At 39.0% G+C, this 12,125-nt stretch overlaps 2 protein-coding genes across 3 annotated transcripts in view; one reads left to right on the plus strand and one right to left on the minus strand.

Annotated features, from left to right (window-relative positions):
* Positions 1-6,619, minus strand: part of LOC106812837 (proteasome subunit beta type-4-like) — a 61,942-nt gene extending 55,323 nt beyond the window's left edge. Inside the window, exons 1-5 of the mRNA XM_014816818.1 lie at positions 6,473-6,619; positions 5,715-5,921; positions 5,146-5,229; positions 4,691-4,753; positions 1,352-1,433 (exon numbers count right to left, since the gene is read on the minus strand). Of these exons, the coding sequence (XP_014672304.1) occupies positions 1,352-1,433; positions 4,691-4,753; positions 5,146-5,229; positions 5,715-5,921; positions 6,473-6,597 (561 nt within the window). The 5' untranslated portion in view covers positions 6,598-6,619. The remainder of the gene's footprint in view (positions 1-1,351; positions 1,434-4,690; positions 4,754-5,145; positions 5,230-5,714; positions 5,922-6,472) is intronic.
* Positions 6,620-6,797: 178 nt separating this feature from the next.
* On the plus strand, positions 6,798-12,125 carry LOC106812839 (N-alpha-acetyltransferase 50-like). 2 transcript variants are annotated; one of them, XM_014816820.1, is made up of 5 exons: positions 6,798-6,920; positions 8,523-8,674; positions 9,708-9,827; positions 10,333-10,399; positions 10,866-12,125. In XM_014816820.1, exons 1-5 carry the CDS (start codon positions 6,913-6,915, stop codon positions 11,131-11,133), a joined length of 615 nt encoding a protein of 204 aa, XP_014672306.1. In that variant the 5' UTR covers positions 6,798-6,912; the 3' UTR covers positions 11,134-12,125. The 2 variants fall into 2 exon arrangements, with proteins under 2 accessions (XP_014672306.1, XP_014672307.1); XM_014816821.1 differs by having other exon boundaries at positions 8,535-8,674.

The raw sequence follows: 12,125 nt of genomic DNA on the forward strand, positions 1-12,125 counted from the left end.
ATTAACGAACTCCTTTAATTTTACAGCTGACAGTAACAGGTATTTTTCGCATCATATAAAAATATGATTCCCCTAAACGGAAACACCCTTAATGGCTAACTTCTTGATGTTTAATATTCTTTAATATTTAATTTTATTAATATTAATAATTTAAAAGTAATTTTTTTTATTTAATATTTTATTTGATGTTTAATATTTTTAGCATTCCAGCATTTCATCTTAGTATACTATAAAAATCATACCCCAACCCTACTCCACCAGTCCCAGAAGAAAGAAACGTTCACAACACGCCAACAAATAATGACGGATCAACTCACTTGACGAAATATGTGCGACATTCCAGTTGGTCTCTGCAGACTGTGGTGGTTCTATGACTACACCGTCTTTCGTCACTGTGACTATCTCAAACTGTAACAGTTAAATTTACAAAATACATACACATATATATCTATATATAAATAAACTATATATATATATATATATATATATATATATATATATTGCCAAGGTTAGACACCGTCACAGCAGAATAAAAATTAAATAAGTAATAATAAACGTTTTCTTTTCCACCTCATCTGCCGGAAAAGTGCATCTAGTTACTTTCACATTTCCGGTAGCATGTCTGCCCGTCCCGGAAAAGTGGAGTCAGTGGACACATGTCAATGACGTCCCTCGTAATGCACAAACTATAGTGCTAGCAGCTGGTGCTGCACGGCACGTACAAACCTTGTTGAAAGATCGGGCATCTCTGTAGAAAAGGATTCTCATGCACTTCACGATAGCTTCCCTGGCTTCTTGCTGGGTGAGGAGAGGCTTTGTGCTCCACTGCTCAGCTCTCTTAGTATTGGGCTGCAAACATGTAAAGCAAGCACTACAATAACACCTACATGTATTAGCATACAATACACCTACATGTATTAGCACTACAATAACACCTACATGTATTAAGCACTACAATAACAACCTACATGTAATGAGCACTAACAAAACCCTATATATATTAGCATTCTCCAGGCACAACTCAAGAGCAGTGTATATATAATTGCACTGGGGCATCTAAGTGAACAGACAATTATGAGAAGTATCTACATATTTTATTCCACTAAGATGCAGACCGGATAATTATGTGCGGGGTAAGATAGCTAACTCGAGATAATATCTCAATAAATTTCGAATTACACTGCTCTTCTTACCAGTTCTGTTTGGAAAATACATGCATTAATAATAAAATATAATATGTCCTATGTAGTATTATGGGTCAAATCTTACTGGTTATTATAAACTGCTACATTCTCAGTGTAAATATAGAGCCTGATCTCAAATTCTAGTTTGAAAAAAGCAAAGTTCTTACCAGCGCTATATATTGACCAAAGCCTGATGCAATGGCATTTGCCTCGTAAGCAGTGCCAAGCTTGTCGATGTATCCCAGGAATCTAAAATGGAATTTTGATAAATTTTAATTAATTAATACAATTATCACATGACCATGTACTTTCTAATTAACAAATATCATGCACTTACACGAAAACTGCACAAATTAGGTAACAATGTACGTTATGTACTCAATTATTTGTCAGTTGACTGATTTTCACTACATTACTAATATGCACAGTGCTCAAATTTCCAAGCAAATCCTGTACTAAAATCCAAAGGGGTGAACTTCCCTTCCTATATACATTAAAGGTTTGCCAAGACCACCCAAAACCAAACTTGTGCAAATTCGCTAACCAGGCAAAAAAGGCTGCCATATTCAAAGTGTGCCCTATATTACTCTGTCAAACAGTAACTGTAACTCAATATGCAGTCATAATTATCGTAAATTTCAAAGTTGAACAGAAAACGCAAACGACACACGTTCATACGGCATGTATACATGTACGCCAAACTCCACGACAGATGGCGCTCTCGCTCTGGCTCAATTCTACCACTGCCACAAGCTGATTTCCGTAAGAATTTCTTACGCTTTTTTACTATAAGTTTTACAGCGACCCCGTTACTCCTGTCCTATGTAATACGGTGTGTACTTATAAAAGCTGCAAAGATATTAAAAATCCAACCATTATTTTATCAAATTTCTCATAAAATAGTGATAGCGAAATAGTGGCGCCCATTTACTACTTTCAAATCATTACGCTGTTTACTAAACTAAGTTCATGTATTTATCATGAATTTTTGGGATGATTGCGCAATATACCTAATTTCTAAACATTGTCTTTGATACTTTGTGGCGTATTCCAATCTTAAAAACATCTAAATTTGTCCACACAACGAAACATGCAAATCATAGAAATTTCTAATGTTTTGTTCGGTAGCGGCCGACTTGGGCGCCGTTGGATTGCCATTTGCTGATTTCCCCGGAGCTGCGCGCCCTTTAAAAATAGTGCTAGCATTGTGGCAAGTGTATTATCCTGAGTGTGGGAAGGTGGATATATGTTTCCATGCGCATCGAAGGTTTCGCGTGACGTCAGTGTATCGTCCAGTGTGACGTCACCACCATAGACCAATCACGCACGCCCATCCATCGTATGCATATAGGGCACATCCATAATTGCACATTTATTGGCGAAACCAAAATAGCGCAGCGCGTATGGCGGGCGCCGGAGCTTTTCTTCTTGAGGTGGTGGTTCGAATCCCATCTGTTTATTATTTTTATTTTCTATTTTTCTATCTTTATCCATTTAACTATTTGTGTTAGTGTTAGTGTTAGTATTAGTGTTAATTAAATTTAATTAGGGTTAGGGTTAGAGAGTTAGGGTTAGGGTTTAGGGTTAAGGGAAGGGTTAAGGTTTTTTTTTTTTTTTTTTTTTTTTTGGGCATGGCAGGTTAATGTTGGGCGTGACGTAGGCCATCAGCGCTAGGCTGATATGCATGTCAGATCGTTTACTTCGGAGATAGCCGAACGGGTTCGTGCGTGAGTACACTGGAGGTCACGCGAACTTCGATGGCATGGAAACATATATGCCAGGCAGCGCGTGGGTGGGGAAGGGGCAGCTGCATGGCAGTTGCGCAAACTCCGACGAGGCGATGGGCGCTCGTGGCGCTGCGTGGCTGCAATTCTAACGCACTGGCCCATAGGGAGGCTGATTTCCGTAAGAATTTCTTACGGCTTTTTTACTATAAGTTTTAGCAGCGACCCCGTTACTGTCTGTCCTATGTAGAAGGGTGTGTACTTATAACAAAGCTGCAAAGATATTAAAAATCAACATGTATTTATTTATGAGAATGTTCATAAAATAGTGATGACGGCAATAGTGCGACACGCATTTACTCCTTTCAAATCAATTACGCCTGTTTACGTGAAACTAAGGTTCACGGGGTATTTATGCATGAATTTTTTTGGGATGATTGCCAATATACCTTATTCTCGAACATTGTCTTTGATACATTTTTGCGTATTCAGCTTAAAACATCTAAATTTGTCCACCAACAAACATGCAAATCATAGAAATTTCTAATGTTATGTTCGACGGCGACTTCGCGGCCGTTGGATTGCCATTTGCTGGATTTCCCCGGAGCTCCGCCCACTGTAAAAATAGTGCTAGCATTGTGGCAGTGGTATTATCCTGAGTGTGGGAAGGGGCACTGCATGCAGTTTGGCAGTTTGCATGTACGCTTGTAAGGTGCTGCCCCCTGTAGGAAATAATAATGAAGACTGAACAAGTATCTGAACGTTTATGGTTTCCATCTCAAACAGCTATTTATTCTTACGTACATGCATCTTTATCTACATGCACATTTCAATTTTTTGAAAATGACCATAAAGTGTGCCATACTTTTCATGTGTACAAGACCACTTTCTACACAGAGATACATCTTATAGTAAACTTAGGCTGCTTCTGCGATGAACTTATTCAAATCTGTACAGATTTGTTAGATTTTGAGCAGATTTTTCGGCTTACGAAGGGAGAAATCCATTTGGATTGGTTGCTGGAACTCAGGGGCCCGTTGTCAGCAACAAAATTAGTCTTAACATTAGTCTTAACATTAACTTCCACTCGTAACTGTTGACAGAAACATCGCAACGTTTCGAGAATAAAAAATCCTCCAAAATATCCTCTTAACATTACGAGAGCCCAGACCCTCTCATAACTTTAATATTAAGTTGAAAATAACACACTTACACTACGAATTACAATTATAGTGATATTATATTTTATAATAATGAATAAAATGTGTTTTTCTTGAAAAACACGTCAAAATCATTAATTATCTACCGATCATAAAACAAAACAATACATTTACAAATGGCGTATGGCATTTGTTCTCTTGTTTTAAATGTTTGCCACACTTGCCACGACTCTCGCGTCTCGTGTTACAGTGAGAATTTGTCTTGTTGTGCAGAATAAATTCATGACCGCATCTTTTTTCATCAAATATTATTTATGTGGTTAGCCATCATAATATGCATAAATTACTGTGATGTACAATAAATGTGTATGAATTTGAATTTTGTGATCGATTCTCATCCAATCAGCAGCCTTGTGATGAAGTTCCTGTTATCGTAAGTTTTCTAATAGCTGCGACGTGTTTCTTTCAACGCTCCTCTCGTACATTAACATTAGTCGTAAGTGTTATCTTAGCATTAACATTAGTATTAACTTTTCGATGTTTTTTCTGACAACGACCCCCAGGAAGGTAAATCCGTGTATGCTATACTGAAATAGAGTGGTTAACAACGGACTGTACTCACGGTTTGCTATCATTGAGACCACCAACAATGTACGTATTCCACAATGGATCTTGGTGAGAACGTCTGAAACAGATGCAGATCATTTAATGAGAGTGAATATCTGACAGCATCTCGTGCCTTTCACGTTATCAACCCTTCGATATATGATGGATAAGGTTGAAATTAAGCAAAAACTCCTCATTTTTTTTAGGAAAATTCACAATTACAAATTTGTTTGTAAAAGTTTGAGGTTTTCCACATAAAATAACCAGCAAAGTGCACAAGATCTATTTATATCTGCACGTTTATGACTTTTCCTACATTAGGGGTGCCATCATAGCAGGGTTGGATGGAAAAACAGCAAAATACTAAGATTGCTGTACTGATTAAAGTGTGTTTTTCCATGTTTTTCTACCAAAAAATGCCTTTTATGTTCACCATATTTGAATAAGCTACCAATATGTGTGAGAACATACCTCTGATATAGTACTCTTGTCATCCAGGAAAAGATTGACTGGGGTGTGTATTTGAATCCATCATCCAAGCAATTTTCCTCAATTCTGGATCAGTCATGAAATCATGATAAACATGTACAGTGAAAACGATCTTCCTAATAAAGTACTATACTTACACTTGTAAAATTCTACTTTAGAACCACAGCATATAGACCATCGACATCCATTATCGACACAACTCTAACTCCCAACCTAATATTAGCCCATCTATTCACATATCACAGGTTCCTGCCTAGCAAACAACACAAGACTTTAATGATAGGTTTTGGACTAGGGTACGGTTAGATATAGGTTCAGGGGACGGGTATGATTGAGTAAAATTTACAGTTAGAGTAACCATAATACTGATATAGAGTACCAGAGCTCGTAAGAGTAGGCTCAAGGCAAACCCATATCTCGTACAGTGGTGTGCGAGGGTGTGTGTGCGAGGGTGTGTGACTGTGCGCGTGTCAATATGCACATGTGTGTATGTGCGTGTGCGTGCATATGTGTAGAGAAGGGTGCCCCATACTATGATCGACTGCACTTACACCTTCTGTTCCATGATCGACTTCAGGTACTGAAAGTCGGCATAGTCGCCGGACGCGGTCAGCACCGTCGATGCGTTGACCTTCATGACGCGCGAGATGCCGCGGAATCGCGCCGTCGACCCGTACGATCCGAGCATGTCCGCCGCCAACATCACGCCGCCGTCAAACTTTACGCCCAACACGGACGTTCCCGTTGTCATCGGCTGCCTGGAACGAGGGCAGAACGATTCGTGTTCGGGCGGTTGTAGCTATAATGTAGCTCTACCGGTGTAGCATCTTTGTTCCCGCTACAGGGGGGAGCATCCTGGAGTGCCATGCAGCAGGAACAAAGGCGCTACACCGATAGAGCTTGCATTAATATAACGAGTATGATAGACATGTATGATAGATGGGTATTTATTGTAATAATTTGTTTACAATATATATATAATTAATAATATAGTAAACATATTATTATATATTTGCGTTTATGCGTATTGCTCATTTGTTAAGTACCGGTATATAAACATTGAGGATACTCTCACGTTATAAACGTACGTACTTATTCTGACGGGAAAACGCAGGCAATATTATGCCGAGTCAGTAATTACTAGTAATACTAATAGTATTAGTAAGTATTACTATTAGTATTACTATTACTGAGTATTACTAGTAATATTGCCGAGTATTCAGAACAGACGCGACATGAGATTGCACTAAAATCCATTAACTATTATACGTTCTCTAAGACATGCAGATATTAATGATAATTAGCATACACTGTTCGTTGTCGAGTGTCATTTCCTGAACTTGTTGACTGTCCGGGAAAGTTGTATATATTTCCCGGTTGAGGTCCATTTTGCCACAAACTAAAATCACCGAAAGTTTGATTGGAAGTCGCCATGTTTACCTACTGCCAACGTTTATCGCGCACACGACGAATCAAATTTTGTCAATTAATTACTTAGATCAACAAGCCTACTAAATAACGGCGTCTGATATTTAGGTAAAATCTTTCCAACAATAATATTTCTTGCAATTTTTATTATATTGGTTAATTTAACTAATTACATATCAATTTTACATGACATTGCATACCCTGGAGGTTTCAGTCCATGCCGCGAAATAAAATCGTTTCAGTTATTAACCAGTGTTGTACCTTATTTCATTCTTATATTTCTATAGTGTATGACCGACTAGAAGGATTTAAAACTGCGAGATGGTTAGGTTAGTATATAACATCGTAGAATGTGCAAAGTATTGGCGTTTTCCGCTATTTGAACGTAACGTTAACACTCTGCAGCGAACTTCGATTTGGCTAGACCACTATTAGTATTACTATTAGTATTAGTATTACTAATACTATTAGTATTAGTACTAGTAGTACTAGTAAGTACGGTACTCAGTAGGCAACTACAGTGCCGAGTTGGAAACCGGACACATTGCCGAAGACTAGTAGTACTAGTAGTACACTAACGCTGAGAGGGTCTATGTCCCCCAGGGTACTATCGGAGGGTACCCTGAGTACGGTTCGCGTGATTTTTTTTCCTAGGTCAATCAAGAACATAGGGCTGTAGTGAGCGCTGCTATTGGTTGAGCTTGTTTCGTCGCTCAATGACGTTTCGTCGCACAGTGTCGTCATATACATAGCACATCCAAAATTCTTAATTCCAATATGACTCAATAGGCTAGCGAGTACATCGCTAGCGTCAAGTATGAAAGGTTGGTGGATCGAATCCCATCCGTTTTCTAATTATTTTCCTGTTTTCTGTATTTTTCTATCTTTATCTGTTTAACATTTTTTTCCAATTAACGCAAATATTTACATGATTTATTTACAACATTTTAATAACAGCAATTAAAAATTATATTTTTTATATATTTTTTTAAATATGATTTGGGTTAGGGTTAGTGTCACAATGCAGTGAATGCACCATAAAACCATATAGTTTGAGGCACGTGATTTGTATCAACTAATGGCAGCGCTCGCTAGAGCCCTATGTTCTTGATTGACCTAGGAAAAAAAATCACGCGTACGGTTCGATATATCGGAACGTACCCTGGTACTATCTAATAGGCCGGACCGTACCTCGCCTACTCCACTAACGAGTCTAGGGAATCGCCTACGACTACTTCCTAACCCTAACCCTAACCATATCACTATCAGATAGTTACCACTACTAGGGTACGTTCTGACATATCGAACCGTGCCCAGGGTACCCTCCGATAGTACCCTGGGTCCCTGGTCCCCCAGGTCCCCCAGGGTCCCCCAGGGTCCCTGGGGGAGATAGACCCTATGAGCACCACTAACACTACTGTTACTGTTAGTTGCGATACAGTCAACATTGGCTCGAGCTAAATGACCAAGATGAAGTGATTAGTCTAAGATGTCAGGTGGCACTTTACACTTACAGTCTGTTTAACTACTGACTAAACCACGCAATTTAATCATTAAATTTGATTAGATTAGATTTGAGGTTATGAAGGATTTGATTGTATCGCGCGCATCACTGCGTGATTGATTGCTCACTCGTTGGCCTATCAGCACCAAGAAATCTGCTCAGTAGTTGTCCATACTCCACTACTTCAGTGTTATGAACTACTTCTTTTCATTATTCCTATTTCCATTGCATCTACTTCTGTTTTCCTCCACCTCATAGTGTGCTTATCCTAATTGCACACATATTTCTATCAGTAAACACAATCAATCTAAACAATAAAACTCAAAAGTGGAACTTCAGTTTTTCCAAACCGCTAACCTGATAAAAAAAAAACACTGACGCGCAATTCCAAAGCATATTTCCAAGTGAATCTTTTTCCTAATTGCAGTTACTGTCCTAGGGGAGGCCGTATAGAACTCGGGGACGTGACACCGCATAACATCAAGCAGCTGAAACGGCTCAACCAGGTCGTCTTTCCCGTCTCCTACAACGACAAGTTCTACAAAGATGTTCTTGAGGCTGGAGAACTGGCAAAGCTAGGTCGGTATTAAATACATGTTCATATTTGAATTCTCTATATAGGACATATGTAAGTAAGGCAATAGTACATTCCACCGTGAATCTCTCTTATGAGTGCGCAAGATCTGCATCTATTCAAATAAGCCCAATGTGATTTGTTCAGTTCTGTTATTAATTAGTGCTGTAACGATCCACCGAAATCGAATTGTATCGCGATTCTCTTCCCTCGATCCGATTCTCGATATTTTTCCCCGTATTTTCGATTCCATTTCGATACCACTTTTTTCCTCCAATAGATGGCGGCACTACGCTATATACTGTGGAGTGTTACTCACCAATTTTACTCAGCGACTGTGCAGTGTATATATACCATGATAGAGATGTATAAATAGTATACATCTCTATGATATATACTCTCTAGACTCTCTAGTCTATTCACCGTTTAGTATTCATTGGCAATTTCTAATAATTTATTATTGCAAAATAATGAAAATATAAAAAATAAGATAACATTTCAATATTTTGGGAATCGAATCGAAGGAATCGAATCGAGAGGCTAATATCGAGAACCGGATCGAATCGAGAGGCTTGTGTATCCTTACAGCCCTAGTTATTATGACATTAATAACATTAAAGTTGGGAACACTCCTAATGGAGTATCACCCAAATAATTTGCCAGCATATGCCGGTGCTAATTTCGCGCCCTGCATATATATCCACCGCTACTTTGTTGTCATCACATGTCGTGCAGGCTGGTTCCTTTCTAGATCCGATAGTGTTCTGAATTCGTGCGTAATTACCTCCGCCCAACGGAGTTGGAGGGGAGGTTATGTGATCGGTCTTGTGCGTTCGTGTGTTAGTGTGTTCGTGTAGCCAGCAGCAGGCCAGTCAGTGTTAGTGTGTTGGCGCGATCGATATTAGCGCGTCGAGTCAAGCGTGTGCATGTGAGCGAGCAGCAGCAACGAGCGGCTGCTACGAGCTATGTCGCTGGCGGAGGTATGCACTCTCCGTGAGTGCCCTCTAGTTTACACATGTTTTCTTTTTGTCTTCACAGCGTTTTACAATGACATCGTCGTCGGTGCCGTGTGCTGTCGGGTGGATGTTACAGAGAAGACGCGGAAGCTATACATAATGACACTCGGCTGTCTCGCGCCGTATAGGAGATTAGGAATAGGTACGCTCGTGTTCGTTTTTGTTTCTACGCGAGAATGTACTTGCTGATTCAGAATATGTTTTTTACATTGTATTTTAATTACATGCAATTAAGATTTAATAATAATAATAATAATAATAATTTCCCACCCATCCACGGTGCCTCAAGGATTATTAGTTAAAAATTATATTAGTAAAGTTGTTTATTGTGGTGCCTGGTTTGTAGCTATAGCCACGTTAACACGCAGTTATGCGATGACCCACATTCGCTTACCACTTGAGCCATGTCCTAGAACTGATCGATCAAACGTCGTGTGAACGCTCGCTTCAAAATCAATCCTTGTCGAATCCGGGTCAGTCTCAGATCGTTTTCAACCCTGGACAATTGCTCCGTGTGAACGCGGCTTATGTTATCGATTTATTTATATTTAATTATTATGACAGATCGTGTGTGTGGGTGTTTGTTTTTTATCATGAATCGGACACTCCTGGCATGTTCAAAATGCATCTTTTGTTCTCTTCTACAGGAAATAAGATGTTGGAGCATGTCTTTAAAATATGCGACAAGGATGGAAATATAGACAGTATATTCTTGTAAGTTTGAAGAAAAGGGCTTGCATGAATAATGTTTTTAGTCATCTGTACATGATTCGTCACTTTTCTTTCATGGATTTTAAATTTTGCAATGGTCGTTGATCTTTGTATTTTAGTTTTTCCTTTTCTCAAAAGGCAATGCCTATTGTTATGGTAACTCCAGAATGCTAACACTTTAGTGCCACATGCATTCATTTGTAATGCCATTCACTGTTTCATCTCTGATCCAATTTTCTGCCTATATCGTGTATATAATTATGTATGTATATCATTTATATAATTATTATGGTCACAAGTTTAAGACATTCTCGTTTTTTACCAATTAATCTCGTTGGAATTATAAAAAAAATACTAGCTGAAATCACACAAGAAAGGCCATATATATCAGTGCCGAGTTACCAAGTGAAGTGTTTGGTCTGTCATTAAAAAAAATCGTATATAGTATCTTTCTCTTTTTCATCACTAGGCATGTGCAGGTTAACAATGACCAGGCCATCGACTTCTACAAAAGGTTCTCCTTTGAGATAAAGGAGACGAAGGAACACTACTACAAGCGCATCGAACCGGCAGACGCGTACGTGCTCGAGAAAACACTCAAGAAGGAAGCTTCGGACAAGGAGAACGACCCGGCGGCTGCCAATGAGGTCACGGAGAGTAGCGAGGGCGCACAGACAGAAGAGGGCGCTGGCGGCATCGACACGGGGGCGACGCGAGGAAATGGCGCGTCGCAGTAGCGGCGGTTTTTTATTTTATTCGCTCTCATAATCCTGAGGTATCTGTGTCGTTTTTTTACATTTTTTTAACGCTTGCCAACATTGCTGAATGTTGCTATGCTGCATGTGATGACGTCCGAAAACAATGTCCGTGGGTATGTTTGCTGTCTTTCTCTAACATTGGTCTTGCTGGAATTGGAATGCGGTTTCTGTTTGCATCTCTGCAGAAGATAATGTATTATAGCTTTGCACCCACATGGTACTACTATCTGCTGTTGGTTATAGTTGCAAGATTTCAGACTCTTGGAAAAGGTCAAGACTCTATAAAGCTTCCAGCATTGTTTTCAGCTTCCTGCCCCCTTCCCTCTTGAGGAGAGAAGGAACTATGAATTGTTTTCAGTTAAACTGCATTTTATCTATGCTGCATACCATAGTTTACTGTTCAGTGACACTGAGAAATAACTAAATACTTTATGTTGAACGTTTTCACTGTTTGTTATTGACTTCACTTTTGGGATGCTTCCTCACTCGGTGTCGACGTAAGTTGTGTGTTCGAGGTGAATTATTTCACTGTGTGAAATGCTAGAAATTTAAGTCCATGTAATGATAACAGGTTATAACATTTTAAGCTTTCACTTAAAGTTTCAGTTCAATCATGCATTAATTATTTATTTCACAACATATTAGTTCAACAGTTAGTTACATATAAATATTATGTCGCTTCCATCGCAAGCTACTTGTGTGAAGGTTGGAAAATTTAACCTCGATTGCACAACAAATACCAGCACCTCAGGAGGCACCAAAAGCAATAGGGTCATCCGTAATAAGAAATGCTCTTTTTTTTAAACCGGGTATCAAGTTATTTGTTAACTATATTGAATGGCAAAAACTGATATGCCGCATAAATCGACCATGCTGAACCTGGCAAAGTGTAATCCTTTAACCAACAGTTGTATGTGTATGGAATCTGGTGATCTATACTTCCTGCACTCCAGCTAAGAAGTAGAGCGTTA

The sequence above is a fragment of the Priapulus caudatus genome, unplaced genomic scaffold, assembly GCF_000485595.1.
Source record: "Priapulus caudatus unplaced genomic scaffold, Priapulus_caudatus-5.0.1 Scaffold692, whole genome shotgun sequence".
NCBI lineage: Eukaryota > Metazoa > Priapulida > Priapulimorpha > Priapulimorphida > Priapulidae > Priapulus > Priapulus caudatus.

Coding starts and splice junctions, on each gene's coding strand:
- LOC106812839 (XM_014816820.1), top strand. Junction 8,675..9,707: donor TGGAGAACTGGCAAAGCTAG/GTCGGTATTAAA, acceptor TTGTCTTCACAG/CGTTTTACAATGACATCGTC. Junction 9,828..10,332: donor GTATAGGAGATTAGGAATAG/GTACGCTCGTGT, acceptor TCTCTTCTACAG/GAAATAAGATGTTGGAGCAT.